We start from the raw sequence: 22,648 nt of genomic DNA on the forward strand, positions 1-22,648 counted from the left end.
ATTTCTTGGTTACTGTGTTTTCCAGAGTGTGAAATCAATTACATTTGAAGAACAGATATAGCTTTCATGTCTTAAGACTTAACTGCCACATGCTCATTGCACTTTGACCAGTGATTCTGTTAATCACATTCTGTGAACATCTCTAAATGAACTGTAAGGACACTTTCCTGGTAAATATAAGCAGTTTGAACATACTTTGAGGGAGTTAAAAGAACCATAGATAAATAAGTACTACTGAGAATACTTTTACAGTGCTTTGGCACAACAGAGTTTAACTTCTGGTGCTGAATAGGTGCTTAAAAGTTTGGCAAAATTAGTTTTGGTCAATATTGAGTGGTGTTTCTAAGGTCTTTCTTGTGTTTTATGGGAAAAGGGCAAAGGAATCTTGCTGTGTAGACCAGACTGGTCTTGGACTCATGACCTTTCTGCCTCAAGCTCCCAAGAGGTGGGGTTACAAGCATGTACAATGATACCTGGCTTGTGGGGGGGGTCTCTTTTCTGTAAAATATGAATTGATTTTTCAGGGTCAGTCTTCAGAGTGCTACATTCCTATGGTTTTATCTAATCCTCTAGTTCCCGTGTGGTTTATTCCCAGACCTGTGAGTAGACAAGTGCCATTGCTCATTGAAGTTTGCAGCCCGAGGCTGCTTCTCTTTGACTGCTAATGTTTTGGTAGGACAAAAGTGTTAGAATATGTTCAAGTCATGTTGCTCACATTTGAAAGTGAAGTAAGCCAGGTGTGGTTGTGCATGTTTATAATCCTATCACCTAGCAGGTAAAGACAGAATCAGTGAGTTCAAGATCTGCCTGACCTACATGAGGTCCAGTCTTAAACCCTGCCCTCCAATCACCTAATAAAATTAAGCAATCAAGAGAAAAAATAGAGCATTTTGTTAGAGCTGTGCTAAATTTGTCAGAGCATACAATTATGACTGGGCCCTGTGCTTCTGACCAGCTTTTTCTAGTTAACAGATCCTGGCTTTGCCCTTAGCAACAAGTTGCTTAGTAGTGCTCTGTGTGACAAGGGTTCTGATGGACCTGGCCATAGGGTGTCTGGAGTAAATGGAACCATGTTACATTTGGGTGGACCAGTGACTAAGAACCACATACAGTTTTATTTTATGTAAAGTTGTTTTGTTTTTAAAGATAGGACCTCACTATATAGACCTGGCCGGCTTTGAACTCATTAAAGTATTTTAATGCTTTAACCATTGTGTGAATAATTGGAGTAACTGGAGTGTTCTTTCTTATTTAGCTTTTCCAAAAATGTCAGTTAATAGAGCGAATCCTTGAAGCCTGGGACACAAATGAGAAAAAACAGTAAGTAACTTGTTTCTGAAAGTAGTTTGATATGATTTCTAATTTACAGAAAATCTCCCCTTTGCTAGTTAGAGAGTGAAAATAAAGTGACATCATAACAGATATTTTTCTGACCTTTGGTCAGGTCTTGGAACTCTGTTTTTTGGAATACTTTCTGAGGATAGAATTGAGTTGAATAGAAACAGTAAATAGTTGACTCTTCCCCTAGTGTGCAGTGATTACCCTCTCAGGGCAGAGCATTCCGTGCACATGCGCTCAGAGTAAAACATCACTGCAGGTATACACCTAAGGTCTTGTGAAGCATTAGTTGGCCCTACCTACAACTTTCTTACATAAGATGTTTTTGTGGTGGTGGTCGTCGTCATCGTGGTGGTACTGGCAGTGGCAGCAACAGCAGCAATGGCTAGCATACACTCTTCCAATACCCTGGGAACTTTTACATCACCCCCCAGATTCTGAAATAGACTATGTAAGCTGGGCTTGTATGAAGTCGCTGTCTTAGTTTCCATGTGAGCAAGAACATACTATCTTCTCATTGTGATTACCTCTCCTAATAGTGTTCTTCAGTTCTATAAATGATACCACAAATAGCCGAATTTTGTTTTTTTATGTCTGACTACCCCATTTTTTTATTCATACCATTTCTGAACAATCATGTTATCTGGGCCTTGTAATTTTTATTGTGTGTTCCTGTTGTTTTTTTGTTTTTTGTTGTTTGTTTTTTTGGTTTTTATGAGACAGGGTTTCTCTATATTGTTCCAGAGGCTATCGGTCTAGCCCGGCCTTGAACTCACAGAGATCTGCCTGCCTCTGCCTCCTGAGTGCTGGGATTAAAGGCGTGCGCCACCACCGCCCAGTTGTGTTCCTGTTGTTAATTAGTGACACTGTGTGTCTTTATGTGTATCTCTGGGCCATTTTGTATCTCTTCTCTTTTGTTTTTTTTGGGGGGGATTAAAGGTGTGCGCCACCAACACCCGGCTGTATCTCTTCTCTTATTAAATGTCTATTTCATAAACATTGTTAAGGAGAAGCAGGAGGGGGTTACTGTTGGTCTTTCTGTGTTCTCCTCATTGTGCTCCATCCACTGTGGAAGTGCTAAGGCTCCACTAAACTCCTGTCTGGGGTGTGCACTTTGGAATGTCTCCCATCTTTTACAGCCTCTAAATTGTTTGAGGTGATCCCATTTGCCTTTTGTTGCTTTTATTGTCTGTGTTTTTGGGGTATTTTTTGAAAGTCTCCCCCCAGACCAGTGTTGTGAGTGTTTGTCTTTTGTTCTAGTGGTTTCATGGTGTCTGGTTTTCAGTTCGGTCTTCCTTTTGTGTTGGATTATTATGTGGGGGAGGAGATGGCCATATCTAGCTTGACCAACATTATTTATGAACATGTCTGTGCTTCCTTCTGAGTTGTGTTTAAGTCTGTTTCTCATTCATCATGATATACCTTTTCTAGATGATCAATTTCAGGAAGTGTGACTGCTATGTGGAACCCTTACATAACCATCACTGCAGTCAGCACATAGAATGCTCCATCGTCATGCAAAAGTGCATTGTCTTCCCCCTTCTCTTTTTAAGGGGGTTGAGAATGAGCTGAGGGTAGCTTTGAACATCTGGTCTTGCCTCTTCTCCAGCACTGGGATTGCAGCCTGGTATTATGTGGTTCGAGTAATCAAGTCTAGTACTTTAGTGCAAGCCAGGCTGCATTCTACCAATAAGCTCCTCAGTAGTTTTATGCTGTTGATATTCATCACTGTTCAGATCTGTATTTATCTCCTGAAGGAGTTAAGTGACTCAGGGCAGGAACCAGCTTGCTTTTGTTGGTCTTGGTGGTGGTCGTGATGAACACTCAGAAGCACAGATGGTTTTGATGTGACTGTATTGGACATGGTTCTAGCTTATGTGGCTGTGGCAAGGGGTTTTGATTAGCAGGCACATTATTCCAAATGAAGCTCCTTTAGGGAAACTGTGTGAGGCCTGCAGGATACCTCTGGTTCTGTGTCCTCTGACCTTCCACCTACCAGTCTCTTTCTCTTCCTGCCTCATTGGGCCAGGACATAAGTATCCTTATGCTCTTCTCTTTTTATGGCTTGTCCTCTGAAGGCCAGGTGAATAAACAGCCCTCCTAAGCTTGGAATCCTGTTTTCTTCAGTGCTTTACTATGTCCGAAGCCTTGCAGATAGGCTTTTATTTCTTACCTGTGGCCTTAAGAGGGTATGGGAGGGCTAAGAAGTTGTCTTTGGGAACGATGGAGTCTCTGGAGCTACAGTGGAACAAAAGGCAGCCTTTGCAGCTCAATGTGAGCCTCAAATTCCACACATGCCCTGGAGTTTACCCAGCAGGTATCATATTTTCCATGTGGGCCTCCCAAGCATGGAGTTGGTTTTTTTTTGTTTTGTTTTGTTTTGTTTTTTGGTTTTTTGTTTTTTCGAGACAGGGTTTCTCTATATTGTTTTGGAGCCTGTCCTGGAACTCCCTCGGTCGACCAGGCTTGTTCTCCAACTCTGAGATCCCCTGCCTCTGCCTCCCGAGTGCTGGGATTAAAGGTGTGCGCCACCACTGCCCGGCAGAGTTTTGTTATCTTTTAGTGACTCTTATACAAATATCTCTTGAGTCTCGCTGTTTAACCAACAAAAAACTTTTATTTTGTAAGTCTAGGACATTAAAAAGATAGTCTTAATGTAAAAATGAATGTGGTTGGAAAGAGTAAATCTTAGCAAAAGAGAACATTGAGGACTAAGTTCATGGCCTCTGTTCTGAGTGTTCTCTAGCAAGTACAAGGGGCCACTGCCTTTCTTACCTTAGCCAAGTTTTAGATAAGCCACTGTCTTAAGTTGAGAATTGCCATTAATAGTTAAAATTTATGTCTGTCAATTGACACAAATAAAACTTTTGGCGGGGGAGGCTGACAAAATTCTGACCTCAGTTTCTTATAATCTGATTAAAGTCTGAAATTCAGAGTTTTGCAAAAATGTAAAGGAAAATTCTAGTGGCATGGGACATTAATAAATGTTTGCTTCGGGTACTGTCAGTGGCTGTTGCTGACACTGGAGTTTCTGTCCCGTTACTAAGCTGCCATACCTTGTGTTAAATTTATGTACTCTCCACTTGAGACTCTGCTAAGTGTCCATCCTACCAGTCTGAATATTTGTTCTTTCCCCTTGTCAGGGCTGAAGGAGGACGACGACATGGTTACATGGGACACCTCACAAGGATCGCTAACTGTATTGTGCACAGCACTGACAAGGGTCCGAACAGTGTGTTGGTACAGCAGCTTATCAAAGGTAGGTCCTTTAAACAATTTAACAATTAAATAAACATTTAAACAATTGTCATTACATTTGTCTGGAATCAGAAAACAGGTAAGGAGTTAAAGTTCTGGAAACAGGTTGAAGTTACTTTACATTTTAGAGACTAGCTATATCACATGTGACTCTCAGCTATACTGCTTCTCAGATTTGTGCTGTTCATTTGGAATCCAAGGGGCATGTTGGAGTCACTTCCTGTTACAGAGCACTGTTGATAGCCTGTTTTTTGTTTGTTTGTTTTTGTTGTTGTCTATTCACCAGACATAATGGTACATGCCTTTAATCCCAGTACTTGGGAGGCAGAGGCAGGCAGACCTCTGTGAGTTCAAGGCCTGCCTGTTCTGTGCACTGAGTTCCCAAATAGCCAGAGCTACCTAGTAAGACCCTGTCTTGGGTGGGGGTTATTTATTTATTTATTTCATATGTGTGGACATTTTGCCTGTGTGAGTGTACACCTTGTGCATTTAGTGTCTGTGAAGATGTGAAGAGAATGTCAGATCCCTCTGGAACTGAAGTTACAGATGGTTGTGAGTTGCCTAGGATCAAACCCAGATTCTCTAGAAGAGTAGCCAGTGCTCTTAACCCCTGAGCCACCTGTCAAGCCTCTGAGCTGGTTCTGTGTTTCTGTGTTGGAGTAGAACCACTCAAGCTATAGTGGTTCTTGCTTTTCCTTCTGAAGCGTGCCCCACACCCCATGTATATCAGTGTTTTGCCTATATGCATGTATATACACCATTTTCATAGCTGGTCAGAAGAGAGTGTTAGATCCTCTGCAGCCTGCTTTATGGCACCAACCATATGGGTGCAGGGAACAGAACCTAGGTTCCCTGGAAAAGTAATAAATGCTCTTAAGCACTGAGCCATCTCTCTAACGTCTAGAATCTAGTCCATTCTCCCTCCTATTGTTGCCTGTGGATTAAATTCCATACTTGAGATGCTAAAGCACTGTTAGCATTTTTCTTCCATGTCTCTGTTATTAAAATGAGAGACTTTAACTCCTAAAGAATTCCTTTTCTACTAGCATTTAAATTAGTCAGCCCAAGGTGACTTGCATACCTTCTATACAAGGCTCAGAATACAAGTCCATTTCTGCCAGAATAAGAGTACCAAAATGCCCTGATCTATCGGTCTCTGTCCAGGTGGGCATAGCTAGTTCTGAGACTTCTTTTAATGTGAGAAACTGATAATCTTGGTAAGAAGTGGTGCTCTGTTGAGTGTACACTAGTTCTTACTCAGTGTCAGAAAAACTGGTCCACCTGTAATTTTGCTTCTTGAGAAGTATAAGCCTCTTCTTCAAACCACTCCTTGTGGTTCATACCCTTATCCAGGAGAGATGGCCTGTGTTCTTGTTCCTTCCTGGAAGTTCCCTGTGTACCTGTGCACCTGTGTATGGTTGCTTAAACCAGAATTGTCATGTACCATGTTTTTGTAGATAGGCCTCTAAGGTGTATAGTCATGTCTTCATTTTCTCAGAAAACCATTGTAAGTTCTTCTTTGAAAGTTTCTCTAGAAAGTAGAATTTGGCTGTAGAGCATTTCTTAATATTTTATTTATGAGGCAAACATGTAGGAGACAGTAACAAGTGCAATCTCAGCATCCAGCAGGGGTTCTGTGAGCCATTTATTCATCAGCCAGGTGTCCATTGTTGGATCCCAGCAGAGGGCAGAAGCTGTTTTTGTAGGGTTCTTAAACTTGACCACACAAACGGTTCTCACCCCACCCCCAAAAAACTGTCTTCATTCAGAAGAGGTGTTTCATTTCAGCAGAGTGTTATTAGTAATTGCTAAATCATGACTCTTGCCCAGATCAGGCCTACATTGTTAGTGGGGTGGGATTTGGTTATTGGGGCTCAAATCTGTAGATGGGCCTGTTGGAGACTTTTACTTTTAAACTCATTCCTCTTGAACTACTGGCTGGCCATAGTCAGAACTTCAGCTGATCCAAGACTCCCTACATGCTATTCATGCAGCTACTCTGTGAGACTGTGTATTCTTGTCCCTGTGGATCACTGTGTGATAATGCTTTTTTCCTTTTTACTCTGAAGATCTTCCCGATGAAGTAAGGGAGCGATGGGAGACATTCTGCACGAGCTCCTTAGGAGAGACGAACAAGAGGAACACGGTAGATCTAGTAGGTTTCACAAGGTTATATCTCTGGGGGTTTTGGTGCTCTCAGCCATTGCCTATTTATTTGGAAAAATGTTCAAGACTGCCTATTATTAGGCCCAGTGAATGTGCACCAAGGATAAGCTTATGACTCTTTACATAAAGAGGACAGTATTACAGCATTCTTGATTTGTTCTTAACCTCCTAGTGACCTGCCTTACATGGCAAAAGGGTACTAAAAAGCCACCCATGTCCACTGCAGTCCATATCAGTGTCTTTTCTCGCCTGGGTCCTACCCCCTAAGCACCTCTGGACCATCCTCTGCTTTACTCTTGTTCTGTGGCCTCATGTCACTCTGAGTGCTTAGAATTCCAAGCTCCTGTGGATATTCCCAGTGTTATGGAGTTGCGTTTACTCTCATTTTAAGACAGTTTTGGAGAAGAAGGTTGTAGATGACTCTGAAACTTCAGCTTTAGAATGTTGAACTGATTGGTACTTTTGGCCAGGGAATAATGGCATTGATAATTTTTAAAAATTATATTCGTCTTTGGAATCTGTTTTTGTTTTTAAGCACATTAAGTTTTAAGGTGAGTGTTGCTTTATTTTAGTTTTTGCAGATGAAAATGCATCTTTGTTAGCATGTGATAGCTGGTGATCAGGGTGATGGCCTGGCTCAGAGTGCTGTTCAGTACTAGCTGCTGTGGCCTTGAGTTCTTGTAATAATACCTCAGTCATTAACTAATTAGTTATATAGCAGGAGGTAGCCCCTCACAGATAAGAGCTGCAAAGTCATTGTGGGTCATCCTGTGTCCCTCTGCGCCAACCTTTGCCTCTCCACTGGAGTAGTAAAGTGATAAGTTTTTATTTATTTATATTAAAGATATGTAATTTTACGGCGGGGGGTGGTGGTGGTGGCGGCGGCGGCGCACGCCTTTCATCCCAGCACTCGGGAGGCAGAGGCAAGCGGATCTCTGTGAGTTCGAGTCCAGGCTTGACCAACAGCCTCCAAAACAATACAGAGAAACCCTGTCTCGTAAAACCAAAAAAAAAAAAGATATATATTTTTATGTGCATTTGTGTGAATGTGTCAGATCCCCTGGAACTGTAGTTAGAGACAGTTGTAAGCTGCCATGTGCTGGGAATTGAACCCAGGTCCTCTTCAAGAGCAGCCAGTGCTCTTAACCAGTGAGCCATCTCTCCAACTCCAAGTAATAGCTTTTTAAGGTGGGGTTGATACCTAATTAGGAAGCATGAAAAAAGAGATGACTGTAGAAGGGAGCTTTGTGGAACCATATGGTTACAATAGGTCTGAGGGCTCTGATTTGTGTGCCATTGGCTGCAGACAAACCCACACTCCTGTCGACAGTGCTGACCAGCAGGAAGGGCAGTCTTTGTATAAAAATGTTACATGGCTGGGTGGTTTGGACTTCTGTACTCGTCAGTTAAAATAATTGAAGCTGGGTTTGAAACCCATCTAGTGGTTGTGAGTGGTTGGCTGCTCTGAAGAGTGGCTCTGGCCGGGTGGTGGTGGCACATGCCTTTAATCCCAGCACTCGGGAGGCAGAGGCAGGAGGATCTCTGTGAGTTAGAGGCCAGGCTGGACCAACAGCCTCCAAAACAATACAGAGAAACCGTGTCTCGTAAAAACAAAACAAAAAAAAAAAGAGAGTGGCTCTGTCCTCTGTTTTGTTGCCAGTTCCCACATCAGTCTTACTGTAGGAATGCAACCTGCCTGGTGTAGGAGTGTTTTTATTGGGGGCAGTTTTAAAATTATCCACCTGTGATTGACCTTGTTTTTAAAGCTTTTAAAAAACATACTTTTCCTGTGGCACACAGAAGGATCAGAAGGCCAAGGCCAGGGCTAGCAGATGACTTATTATATAAAGCACATGATGTGGGAACATGAGAGCCTGCATTCAATCCCCAGAACCTGTGTAAGAGCTGGGCATGACAGCATATACCTGTAACCCATCATCAGGGGAAGAGTTGGAGGATTCCAGCAAAATGGAAATAGTGAGCTCTGGGTCACAAATCTCTGACCTCCACATGTACCCCACATATCCACATATGCACTGCACATAATAGAAACACACATGTGGGAAAAAAAAAAGCCACAAGTTGTTTAGTGCTAGCCTCAGCTACTTTGCAAGATTGAGGTCTGAAGTACAAGAAACATCTCCCTCTTATTTCACCACCCTCCCTGCCCCCCAAAAGGAAAAACAGTCTTAGGTAACTGCAGAAGATTGTTTGAGAGCAGTTTGTAGTAAAGGAGAAGGTATCATTGCTGCCCATACTTTCCATAGCTCTTTTGCATGCTATCAGTAGGCCTGGAGAGATTTTATAAATACTGAGTACATGGTGCAAGCAGCACAGAACACATGTCCAGCTCCATGTTGGTGGGCATTTCATCCATCCTACGTAAGGGAAAGCTGTTATGAGCACAATCTTTCACTCAAAGTAGACTTGCATTCTCCCTGTGATGAGAGGGAGGCCACATAGGTATTCTACAGAAAGATGACCTTGGGAGAAGCCTGCAAACAGACAGGTGGTTCCATGGGTAAAGCTCCTGCTGCCAAGCTTGACCTGAGTTTGATCCCCAGAACACACACAGACAGAGAACAAAAGTTTAATTTCTATATGTGTGCCGTGTATGTCTCCAAACACACAATTAGTTAATTAATTAATTAATTAATTAATTGGATATCAAAGCATGCTGATGTCCTGTTGTGTTAGCCCTTCTCCCAAGAGTGCTGTGCTGGTGTTGTTGGCTTGGCTTAAGGTCTTCTCCATTCTTTCTTAACGATTTTAAGGATTAGTCTAACCACCAAAGAGATATTAGCTATTTCCTTAAGGTTATTTCCCTCCCCAGAATATATTGAGTTTATTTTGGTGGTTTGGGGCAGCAGGCTACCGTAGAACACTGCATAAATATAATTTGGTAAATACCAGGGGCCTTGTTTATCCTTGAAAAAGTGACAGTGCCTAGGAATGTAGTGCATGGTCTTAGTAAAAGCACATTCACCAGTGGAATTGTCAGTTGGGTAATGGATTGAGTGTCAAGTACATGACTAGATCTGCTACCTTACTCTGTTGCTTTTTAAGTGGCTCACATGTCTCTCTGCATTGTTGAGTATTCATAGCTTGAGTTACTACTTTGGGTTTTTTTGTTTTGTTTTGTTTTTGTTTGTTTGTTTGTTTGTTTTGGTTTTTACGAGACAGGGTTTCTCTGTATTGTTTTGGAGGCTATCGGTCCAGCCTGGCCTCAAACTCACAGAGATCCGCCTGCCTCTGCCTCCCGAGTGCTGGGATTAAAGGCGTGCGCCACCACCGCCCGGCCTGGTATGTTTCTTTAGCGATTTGTATTTTAGTGTTTACATAAGGATAGCTACTACCACACTTGTCTTACTCCCCCCTTCTCCCCCATGTCAGCATAAGCTGTGTAGCCCCTAAGTGACTCCTGTGGCTTCTACTGCAGCCTTCTAACTCAGCTCCAAGATGGAGGAATCTCCAGTCTTTCATTTGGAATGCAGCCAAAATGTGTGTGCAGTTGGTTCTTGTGCTGCTGCTGTTCATGTGAGGGAGCTGGAATATTAAACTTAGGTGCTTTGGACTGGGTTGTTGGATTGGTTTTGTTTTTAACAGTATCTCATTTCATAGCCCAGGCTAGCCTCAAACTCTGATCCTTCTGCTTCAGCCTCTCAAATGTTTGGATTATAAGCATGTCCAACTACACCCAACTCTAACATTTGGTGTTTTAGTTAAATACAAAGAGTTATGAATTTTGACTCTACCTCCAAACTAAAACTTGGCAAGGACTTAAATAAAAATGGAAACTAGAAAATGTTTTGTACTAATTTTGAGAAGTTGAGTTTGTCTCAGTCTTTACTTACCCATTCAGCAAAGAGTATTTTAGAAGCACTGCTATTTGTTTCCCAGCATTGACAGACAGGACCTAGAGATATTATGGAATGATAGGCACATACTTGTGTGAATTTCTTGTCCATGTAGCTAGCTAGGGTGAAAGCAAGCCCTGGAGCAGGCAGGTACTGAGAGTCCCCAGGAAGGAACTTATGGTGGCACCTCTTGTTGATGAGCTGCACAGTCAACAGTCTCCTCAAGCTTAGGGTGTTCCTTTAGTATATCAGTGAACTGATCACTTCATTATTTGTTCTCTTAACATATTAGCAATGCTGACTGGTATTATGGAAGAGTGTGCTACCTTGTTAGCTGCCTTTTCATGCCTGCAACTAACATAATCTCACATGCCCACCTTGGCAAGAGTGGAGTCATTTAGCGATTTGCTAGTGTTGTTTTTGAGCAGACATTCAAGTGCCTGCAGTGCTGGTCATAGAGGATACTAGTACTTACCAAGCAGGGGAGAAACAGAAGCTTGGGAAGCAGGACTTTGTCAAATAGCCTGTTCTGTGGTATCCTGCTGAGGAGATAGCATCAAGGAGCAAGTTGGGAAGTTCTGGATAGGTTGTCGAAAGCCTGTTGAGAAGGCTCAGCAAGCAAGAAAGCCTGGAGACCTGAGTTCCATCTGTAGAACCTATGTAAATATGAAAGGACAGAGTTGACTGAACAGTTGTCCTCTGGCCTCTGTACGTGTTTTTCTGGCATTTGTACACCCCCCCCACACACACACAGAGTATCTTTTCAAAAATTACATACATTAGTGTTTTGCCTGCATGTATGTCTGTGTAAGGGTGGTCACATCTTGGAGTTACATTCAGTTGTGAGCTTCCATGTGGGTGCTGGGAATTGAAGCTGGATCCTCTAGAAGAGCAGTGAATGCTTTTAACTGCTAAACCATCTCTCCAGCTCCCCACCCCCATAAATTTTTTTTTAAACACTGCTCAAGGAAAACTTCGTTACAGATAATGGTAGTATAGCCAAAGAGAGGGAAGCAAAGATCTCAGAGGAGGGGCTGCAAGTGTATGTGGTGGGTGGGTACAGAATCTGCTGTGGCTATTGTGTCAGAGTAAATAAGGGTGGAAGTAAAGACAGAGGCAGACAGTGAGACCTTATTTGAGATTTGAACCCACTAAGTTGAGAAGTAAAATGTGACTTAATCCCATGTATACTTTTCTAAGATCTGTGTGGTTTCTGGAGGAACACAAACTGCTGCAGGGCAAGATGCCTCACTGGTATTATTCACTAGCCCACTCACTAGCTGGTGGCAGGTTTGGTGAAGAGTAGTAGGGTTTCTTTACATTGTGAGGGTGGCCAGGCACCTGTGAACAAGATAGAAAACAGCCGAGGTTTTAGCTGAAGGAGAATAAAGGTGACATTTCTGAGCTTCTGGTGCCTCAGAAGGGATGTGTGATATAGATCAGAAACTCAAGACTGCACATAGCTGGTGGTGAATGGGTTGGGATTCTGATCCCCTGTGAGGCAATGAAATCCTCTCTTTAGCTTGCTCCATTCATTCTTTCAGATTCTTACGGTGTGGATGTCCTCAGTTATACCCTCAACTAACACACAACTGAATGTCTGCCTGCATTGTGCTGTTAGTAATCATAATTAGTTAAAACTATCTTTGGAGAAAACATTGTAAACTGAGTATAGTAACACACCCCAATAATGTTAGTTGAGTTCAGGGCCTGCCTAGTCTATGTAATGAGACCCTGACTCCAAAGTGGGGACATTATAAACACTCCCCTGGAGGGAAGTGCTTCACAGCAACAGTTTAGCACCCATGTCCTTCCTAGTTGCTCCACAAAAGTTTCCTCCTTATTTAATGGTATGATTAACTCTGGTTTTTATGAGGGGAAAAGCCTGTGCCAGTGGTTTCTAGCCTTTCTAATGCTGTCACTCTTTAATATAGTTTCCCATGCTGTGGTGAGCTGCAAACATAAAATTATTTGTTACTACTTCATAATTGCAAATTTACTATTGTTACAGTAAATATCTGTGGCCTCAAAGGGGTTGGAACCCACAGGTTGAGAGTCACTGACCTATGCTTTTCTTTGTACCCCAGAAGCAGCCAGGTTTCTTAAGTCTTCATTCAGGCCAACTAACTTTTGGTTTTTGGTTTTTGTTGTTTTTGTTTTTATTTTTTGAGATAGGGTTTCTCTGTTAACAGAACTGGCTGTGCGGTAACTCACTCTGTAGATCAGGCTGGCCCCGAACTTAACAGAGATCTGCCTGTCTTTGCCTCCCGAGTGCTGGGATTAAAGGCATGTGACACCACTGCCCAGCTCAAGCCAGCTAACTTTAAATTGTCCTGTTTCTGTGCCCTATACTCTGGTTGTACCCCAAATATACATTTGCTTAGCATGATGTGAACTGGTTTGCTAATGCCAGGCTATGAAGCACAGCAGTTGACAGAGAACACTTATGTCTTATCTCTACCCACTTGCACTAAAAGCATAGAAGAGCAGGATAGGACACGTGCCTGTAGTCACAGCACTTAGGAGGCTGAGTAAGGCTGGTAGATCTGATCCAGAAGCAAGTCAAAGCTATATAGTAAACTGTTATAAAGAATTGTAGAGAGTTCATTATAAGTGACCTTCAGAAGTATACCACTTCTCAAGGAATTTCACTGACTGTTCATTGTTATAGGTGCTAACAGTGCGGGCTGTACTAGAACAGTGCTTACCTTGACCTCTGTCAGCACACTTCTGATCAGCAAGCATCACTTACCCGTGAATAGTGAGCAGTTCATGTTGGAGGTTTTCTTAGTTACTGAGAGTTGACCTACTCCCTGTAGGGCAGGGAGGTCCCATTTTTTTTAGAGGGTCTTTTATTGGTCAGGGTACTGTTCACTTAAGAGCATTTGTGACCAGTGTCTTTCTTGGTATAGGCAGGAAAGTCAAGACTGGAGTGAAATCGTTATCTACAAGATTGGTGTTTTAGTGGCTCATGAGTGATCTCTAGGATAGTGTTTTACCCCCCCAGACCTGACACATATGTTCTATTTTTCTTCATCTTCACTGTACTATTACTTCTGCCTTCCCCTTTTGAATGGAGTAATCAATTGTTCCTGTGTGATTCCTGGGGATGCTAGTCCTGAGGAGTGGAACCACCAGCCAGCTGGGTGTGTAGCCAGAGAGTGGACTTTACATTGACTGGGTGTGCTTGACAACCTAACTGTTATTTCTGGGTTTTTTTGGTTTTTAACACGTTGAAACAAAAACTGAATGTGATATTTTTTCGTTAAATGATGCTGATACAAATGTCCACCACTTTTCTATGTTAAATAGCTTTTTACATTTTTATGCATATAGGTTACAACCTGCCATATTCATTCATCCAGTGATGATGAAATTGACTTTAAAGACACGGGTTTCTCACAGGATTCCTCTTTGCAGCAAGTGAGTCACACCTAAAGCTTTGCTATTTATTTTTATCTTCAATGCATAGTTTAGCTGCCCTTGAATCAGCATCTGTCACTGTGTTAGAATGTGGTTTGGAATCGATACCAATTAGGCAGTAATGATTGAAACAGGGAGAGCTGGGGATTTGCCAGGTGGGCTTATACTGTTGTGTTCCTGGGTAACAGTGAGGAATGATGGATGTTGGTGAGCACTGCATGAAACAAGTAGTCATCAGGTCACCTCACATGCTCACTGTGCAGTCCTTAATGGCAGTGCATTGTTACTTAGATTCATGGCAGAGGCCTTCATTAAGAATGGCAGAAATAAGGGTTAAGCATCTGAGTAAACTTTGTGCAGTGCCTCTGAACCACATGGTCAATCCTTCCTCAGTGTCCTTTAATTGTGTTGTGTGGCATCTAAATGAAATTTTAGTTGGAATCATTCTTGCCACTTGCCCCCAACTGGTCTTCATGTGGTAACTGCACTTAATTTTTTCTGGCAAAAACAGGAGATCATTATTAATATGTACTAACCATAGTTTGGCCATTCTTAGAAAACTGACAGTGATCGAGTCTGAGAGTTTAGAATAGAAGCAGATGACCTGCTGTTCGTGGGGGAAAGCTGTCCTCAACTATTCTGGTCCAAGCATCAGTTTGACAACAGGAGTGAGGAAACACTGCCACACTATATTGGGTGGTACTTGGTTTTTTTCTCAGTCTCAGAAACATTTTTTACTGGGGTCAAAGTAAAGCTTCTGGTTCTCTTGTGTGACTGTCTGTTGCTTCCAAGTTGCAGCATGACTGTCACATTCCAGTATTGCAACTGAGCATTTGCTTGCTTTTGATACTGAGGAAGTTTAGCCTTTCACAGATAGATCTGTACTTGCTGGTCCCTGTATGTTTCTTGACACGAGCTCCTGTTGGCAGCCATTCCCTTAACGTTAGGGAGCACTGTGGAGAAGCAGTGTCTTCTTGGAGAGCACACATCTTGCTTCTTGCGCTGACTACCTAGGCAGCCCAGCACAGCAAACTGTGCTACATGCAGCCCTGTGTGTGTTGTCAGTGCTCTCTTTGTCCCTCTTACACCATAGAATATTCAGTCAGCTTGACCAGGCGTGAGTCCAAATGCATTGCTGTAACCTCAGAGCAAAGCTTGGTGGATCCAATGTGAGCTGTCAAGGTGGTTCGTGCCTGTTAAAATCTGAAAAACAATGCCTGGGCCAGTGAGGTGGCTCAGCCATTTAGATGCTGCTGAGCCTGTAGATCTGAATTTGATCCCCACAATCCACATGGTGGAAGGAGAGAACTGAACTGACTTCCTCAAATCAGAGGACTTTGATCTCCATATACACACACACTAAATAAATAAATTTTAAAAATACATAAAGAGAAAAAGGATACTTTTCATATCTTACTAACTGTTGGTAAACTTTGTCACGCATACCCTCTCACTGCTGTAAATCAAACTGAAGACTAAGACTTGCATATGCCTAAACTTACAGCTACTGATCTAATCTAGACATTATTTTTAGGCATCTAGAAAATGAGTTGCCTCACTTAACATGATAACCTGGTTCTAGAGCCATGCATGCTTTTGGATATTTTCTCATATTCAGTCCAGTCACGAAACTGGTTTCTAGGACCCTTAGCTTAGGGGCTCCATCCTCTGGCTGTAACCTCTATATGTAGGGAGTAATTGCTAGTCATTCTGATAACATGCTTGCAGTAGCTTTTCTTTTTTTGCACACTTATACTATGAACCAATCATGAACTGTTTTGAAATGAATCTGATCCAAAACATCTAGAGAAAGATGATCTGGGGTAACCTAACAGTGTGGTCACAGCCTCCATTGTCAGCAGAATGTCAATGTATAGATAGCTACTTGTTAAATTTCTCATTCCTGCTTAAAATTGGGCTTCCTACTCAGAGCCCATGAATGTGCAGAATACGGGACAGTTATTGACAAGGTAACCCTGTCACAGATGTGGCCCTGAGCAGTGAGCCAGTGCCTCATGATGTGTGTGCCTCTGCCAGTTTTATTTTGTTCTAGTACTTTCTAGATTCCTAGTGTCCCCCAAACTTTGCTTCCCAGAGGTGTGGAGGGAATGAGCTCATCCCCTTTACTGGGTGGAGAGGTGTCAAAAGTAAGCTGACACCTCTAGCACCTCACATCACACGCAGGCTTGGGACAAGTCAGACTGAGTTCAAAGCAGTTTCAGTGTTCAGGGTGACAGTACTGGACAGTGCTCCTAAATGTAACTACAGCCATGTGTGGTTGCTTTCTAGGTTGTGACATGTGACATTTTCAGCATCCTTGCATGTAGATTGTCACAGCTCTTCATTTTGGCTGTGCTAGCTTCTGTAGCAGTAGTGTAGAAAGCCGATACAAATAGGAAGTCCTTTCATTTTTCCCAGAAGCAGTGCTAGACCGAGAACAGTGGAGGACTCTGATCCCAGTTTCAGTTGCTGTAGCTCTGTCTATGTGCATAGGGACAACAAATAAAAGTACATGTGGGTATATGTGAAAGTATCTGTATGTGTATATGTATGTACATGTAGATATGCATACATTGCAGTGTATTTATTGGTGGTGTTGAACTTCAAGGAATGTTTCTTCCATTTCTATCCAAAAGAATTGTATTACAAGCAGCATGAAAACAAAGCATCTGGGATGGGCCCTTGCCTTGCTCTGAGATTCTAGATAGATAAGCGTATAGTCTATCTTGTGTTGCTTGCTCAACAGATGACCTCATTGATCTTTTACACACCTGGGAAATATCGAGCATCCTCTTTGCCTCATAAGTGATAAGGCTTCAGGACAAAGTACCTGATCTTCTTTTGCTGAAGTGGCTGCGAAGGCTGTTTTTTCTGTTTTCCTTTTATTACCCAGAGCACTAGAACTTTTTCCTTTTCTTTCGCTGTAACCATCTTCCCATGACTGCTTCAATTATACTCTAGCCTTTACCCGTACAGTCCTGCCACACCACCTCTTTGGGTGCCCTGTGAATGCCTGTCCTGCAGCCAACTGTCCACTGTCGCCTTAAGCTCATGTTATGTCATCTCTGTGGCCCTGATGGAGGAGGGTGTTGTCTTGCTTGAGAGGAAAGTGAGACTTAAATTGGTTAGGTTTTCCTTGTTTTTGTTTTGTTTTCACACCTAAACAAAATATAATTTCCAAAGCCAAACAGGAAGTTTATTTTTAAATTACATACAATTTGGATTATCCATGCCATAATTCCCTGCTATGAGGGTTAGTGTGGTCAAGATGAATGACAGGTATTTCTTCAGTGCAGGGTAGGGGGCGTGGGCTCTGCTGAGGACCTAGGAGAAATCTATCAGCTCAACTACAACTGCCTCCTTTGCAACCAGTGGCCTCAAAAAAGCCTTCATTAGCAAGTGTTGTTGCATGGGTCCCACTGCTCTTTTCTGTCTTTGACCACATGTGGTGCTCACAGGGTAGTCCTGTGGTCCTGTCTTCATTGTCGGGGTGAGAGTGAGGTGAAGCGGCCCTTGTTCTCTTTGTGTAGTGAGGGCATGTTTCCTGATGGCATAAGTAAACTGTTAGCACTTGGGTGTTGTTGAGTATAACACTCCCCCATTTTCCATCTGGGAAGACTCAACCGAGCCTGATGGAATTAGAATTGGCTCCCCTGTAGACCTTATAGTATTCCAGGGTTTTCTGAACAGTTTCTGATGAGGTTATACAGCTTCCTGTTGTCAGGTATGTTCTGTAGAAGTGTTCCTTATCTCAGACTGTTCCCAGCTTCCAAGACTTAGGCCAGCATTTGTAGGACCACGATTACGTCCATCAGTTGTTCTTCCTCTGATGTTATTTTTGCTATGGTGGGTGGGAGTGGGGATACGGTGGGGGCCAGCAAAGGGTGGGAAGTTGGGGTTGGTGTGTTATAGTTTAGGTTGCTGTTGTTTGTGTCTGGAGATGATGGTGTTTTTCATAATTTCAGACTTGCATGTCTCTCACCTCTTCACACTAAGGCTAACCTAGTTTTCTGTCCAAAGACTATTTATAGTAGTCACTTTTTAGTGTGATCCCTTAAGTATTTCCTAATAATGAATAATGGAGCAATTTGTGTATCACATTTCAAAAACTCCCCCTTTTGGGGCAAAATATGTCTGAAATTATTTGATTTTTCTTTCTTTAAAGAAAAAAAAACACCAACTTTTAAAGCCTCATAGCTGTGTGAATTAAAGTGGTTTCTGGAACACAAATGGGCAAGTAATATATAGAATGTCATTAGAATCATGATGTCACTGTCACTGGTCCTGGGATTGCCAGGCCTTTTCTGATTATCAGATGCAACAAATGACGTCCAATTTTATTGACCAGTTTGGCTTCAACGATGAGAAGTTTGCAGATCAAGACGACATTGGCAAGTGAGTAAATTTTCCTGTTTCCTTAGTGACTACTCACACATGCTTTTTGTGACCCATGATTCTCCTGGCTTCCTGAAGTCTGTAACACCCCTGAGCTGGGAGGTCCCATCTGTCATTTACTTGCAGTGTCTAACCTTGAGCTTTGGGTAATTGGGACAACAGCCAAGAGCCACACTCCTGGAGTGGAGGAGGGGGAGGGGGTGATCTTTATTTTTTCATCTAAGTGTCATCTAAGTTGTGAACTCAGGCATCCTCATGCCTCAGCTTCCTAAGCATCTGGTATCATATATACCTGCCCTTGCACTCAATTTATCTTTCTTATAAAGACCCCAGCCACCATTCTGCCCTTTTCAGTGTATGTAATGCATTACTGTAAGCAGTTCAGTAATTCCTTCCCATGTCTGCTTTCTGGTGAGAAGTCAAACTGTTTAGCATGTTGTTGCCCTGTATTCCTGCAGATGATCAGGGCAGTGGGACCAACCCTGCTTTCATGTGCTCTCTGCTCTGGGGAAATCCCTGTAAGGATGTTTGGGTTGTTTTGCAAGAGCCAAGCATTCTTACCATTGTTCTGCAGTCAGAGTCAAAGGCAGAGAGGGAATTCAGAACTGACAGAGGAGTGAAAGGAAATACACAGGAGCTTAGCAGAACTGAGAGCCAGCATGTAGCATCCTGCCTGGGAAGGAGAACACATCCCATCATGAGGATTGTAGATTGAGAACAGGGTGAAAGGAAAATTTTAAGCCACTGTGATTAGATCTCAGGTGGTGATTCTCACTGAGTCCACTATGACACCAAAACATGTAGCTTGCAATAGTTGTTGGACTTCAGCCAATATAGGCTATTTTATTACACATTTGAGTTTGCAGTCTGGGAAGATAAAGTCTTTTTATATCACGCTGCATGAATGTCTAATGCTGGCCCTGTGGAGCAGAGGCTCTACTACAAACAGCAGGCACTGAGCTATCAGATGCCCTGCACATTGACTCATTTCTGTCCACAAGGAACAAGAACACTACACAAGGCATTATTGTGTTTGCAATGTTAGCAATCAATGAAGACTCAGAATATACACATGTAGTTAGAAGTTTTTCTTTGTCTGGTCCCACTGGACCAGTTTCTCTTCTGCCCACCAGGTTCTTGCCGCTACTTATGAGATACTAATATTAAATTGTTATTGTTTAGCCAATGGTTCAGGCACATTACCGGCCAGCTCTCTCTTATAAATTAACCCATTTCTTTTATATATTGCCATGAGGCTTTGACTTACTGCTAATGCTCCAACATATTACTCCTTTGGTGGGTACCTAGCATCTCCCTGACTCTGTTTTCTTTCTCCCTATAAGTCTGTTTGGATTTCCTGCCTAACTATATTTTGCCTAGCCATTGGTCAAAACAGCTTTATTCATCAACCAATAAAAGCAACACACTCGCAGCATACAGAAGGACATCCCATATCATACACACAGCACCATCCCCACTTGACATCTTGGATTTTCCTATCTGGATTCTTTTAAGTGTTACAAGTTCAGAATTGGCATTCTCTTTTAGAACACAGTGCTTGGGTTGGTGACTGGTTAGAACTCAGCTTTGAAGATTGATGACATTGTCCCACCAATAACAATCAGGCAGCTCATCGTGACTGCTTCTATCCCTCACTGTCATGGTGGCAGGATGGCCAGGGTTGCCCTGTGTTTCATGTTTGAGTTGGTCCTAGTACCTGGCAGTGCTCTTGTGCTTTTTCATGTTTGGACTTGGTTGTTAAGGAATCCTTTTTTCTTGGTTTTCTTGGTATGGTTCCTGAAATCATAGTTGGCACAGAAGTTATAAGTTCATTGTAAAAAGACTGTTAGGGGCCTCACAGCCTCATCTCAACAGGCTCCCATTCCAGCTGTCCTCTATTCATTCATTAGTACCAGGGAGGGCACCATTGAATACAGAAAGGTGGGTATTACTGATGGAGAATACAATGATAATATAAGTACTTTGAATTTTGAGAATTACACAGCACTGTTTATAGCCACTTATGGATGATTAACATTTTTTATGCTTTCTTTACAGTGTTTCTTTTGACCGGGTGTCAGATATCAACTTTACTCTCAATACTAATGAAAGTGTGAGTATAAAAGTTGCCTGTTGTAAGTGATGTGCCACTGGAGAAGTGGAGAACTGACGGGTTTTGCTGGAAGCTACTTGTGGTTGCCCTGTACCCAAGGCCCCTTTGCAGCCTGGGATCCCACATCCTAGGTGTGTTAATGAGTGTCAACTTGTCATGATGTCTGCCTGGACTTGCAAGCAGGAGATTGCAACCTGTGACTAGGCTAATAAGACCCTGGTCACTTAGTGTTTGCACCATAAAGATTTGGCCTCTGTTGCAGGAAACGAACATAGATTGATTCAGTATCAGTATCTCTACCAGGCTTCTCTAATAAACAAGACACATGAGAAACTTTTATTTGCTGTGAAACAACTCCTTAGGTTATAGCAACCCCTCATGGCTTCTTGGGCAGGTAACAGCAGGCAGGATCCAGGTCTTTTCCTTGTTGGTCTCTGGAACAGAGAGGAAGCTCAGAATGAAATGGATGATCCCATGAGGTACAAGAGAACTCATGAGGAGAATATATCCAAGCCTTTTACATGTTAGTTTAAAGTTCAGTCTTTCTTGGGATTTTTTTTTGTTATTTACATAAATGCTAACATTTTGTGTTTATGCTTTATTTGGGTATATGTGATGGGTACCATTTTTTAAAAAGCAAATGGAAAAAATAATTTCACTGGTAATTTGGGAGAGATAACAGTTCTGACTTTAGTTGTGTTTCCTCTTTTGCTCACTTTTTTTTCTGTAGGGAAATATTGCTCTGTTTGAAGCATGTTGTAAAGAAAGGATACAGCAGTTTGATGATGGCGGCTCTGATGAGGAGGATATCTGGGAGGAGAAGCACATTGCCTTTACTCCAGAATCTCAGAGGAGGTCCAGGTGCGCCAGAGCTTCTCATAGCATGAGGCCTGCACGTAGCACCACCAATGTAGGCTAAACCCAAGGCCAGTTCTTTGTTCTTTCAGGAGGAATGCTCTTAAGAATGGATAGGGGAAGCCGGACATTGGTGGCATACGCCTTTAATCCTAGCACTCGGGAGGCAGAGACAAGCAGCTCTCTGTGAGTTTGAGACCAGCCTGGTCTACAAGAGCTAGTACAGGACAGCCTCCAAAGCCACAGAGAAACCCTGTCTCAAAAAAACAAAAAGCAAAAAACAAACAAGAATGGATTGAGGACTGGAGAACATGACCCAGTGATTAGAGCACAGACGACCTCAGGTCCATTCCTAGTACCCACATGACAGCTCATAGTCCTCTCAGACCTCTGTGGGCACAGAAGTGATACACAGACATATGCAACTAAAACACCCATGCACATTAAGTAAATAGACAATCAAAAGATGATTGACCAGCTCCCTCTGTTTTTCTAGCAACATGACATCCTAAAACTCTTTACAAAGGAAGCTGAAATATCCCCTCCTCCTTTTTTTTTTTTTAATTAATCTGGTTCTCCTTTGCAGGTAACTTAGTGAAGAAAGTTTATTTAGGTTGTGCATGTTTGCACATACATTCCTTAGCCACATGCATGTGTACAAATCAGAGATATCTTGCAGGAATCAGGTTTTTTTCCTTTGAGCAAGTGGGTCCTGGGATCAAATTCAATTCATCAGACTTGACACGAAGCACTTTTACACACTGAATCATCTCTGTTCAGCAGCTAATTAGCAATATCTTCCAAGTTCAGTGAGGACATAACAGTTTTAAACTCCTTTTTACCTAATGACACAGCTTCAAATTCAACAGACAGAAATGGATAGAATTGCAAAGCATGGTAAGCAAATTGAGTTACAGGCAGATGATTCAGCACCCCCAATTGGTAATTAATGAAATAGACAGAATTCATATGGCTGCTAAGTAGACCACTTGAACCACACCATCTTCCAGCAGGTACTACTTGCACATTTATAAAGTAGGCATTCTATCCAGCAAAAGAACACAACAAAAGACCACATTCAGGCCTTAAAGCTAGTTTGGGAAAATTCTGAACACTTCTGCTGCTAAATCTTCTGCTAGAAGAGTTAAATTGGAAATCAGTAACAAGTCTGTGGGAACTGGGTGTGGAGGCACATGCCTTACCTGAGCACTTGGGAGTTAGTGCACAATTGTGAGTGAACTGT

At 42.4% G+C, this 22,648-nt stretch overlaps 1 protein-coding gene across 18 annotated transcripts in view; it reads left to right on the top strand.

Moving 5' to 3' along the window:
* The window catches only part of Ppp6r3 (protein phosphatase 6 regulatory subunit 3), a 112,876-nt gene that overhangs the window by 72,809 nt on the left and 17,419 nt on the right, over positions 1–22,648 (top strand). For 5 of the 18 annotated variants that reach the window (XM_040750457.1, XM_040750463.1, XM_040750434.1 and 2 more), the window contains 7 exons: positions 1,256–1,320; positions 4,482–4,597; positions 6,666–6,751; positions 13,956–14,042; positions 18,340–18,437; positions 20,496–20,550; positions 21,281–21,411. In XM_040750457.1, the coding sequence (XP_040606391.1) occupies positions 1,256–1,320; positions 4,482–4,597; positions 6,666–6,751; positions 13,956–14,042; positions 18,340–18,437; positions 20,496–20,550; positions 21,281–21,411 (638 nt within the window). The remainder of the gene's footprint in view (positions 1–1,255; positions 1,321–4,481; positions 4,598–6,665; positions 6,752–13,955; positions 14,043–18,339; positions 18,438–20,495; positions 20,551–21,280; positions 21,412–22,648) is intronic. The other 13 variants (XM_040750472.1, XM_040750480.1, XM_040750449.1 and 10 more) reach the window with 4 other exon arrangements.

This window comes from Mesocricetus auratus, unplaced genomic scaffold, assembly GCF_017639785.1.
Source record: "Mesocricetus auratus isolate SY011 unplaced genomic scaffold, BCM_Maur_2.0 Super-Scaffold_4256, whole genome shotgun sequence".
Lineage (NCBI taxonomy): Eukaryota > Metazoa > Chordata > Mammalia > Rodentia > Cricetidae > Mesocricetus > Mesocricetus auratus.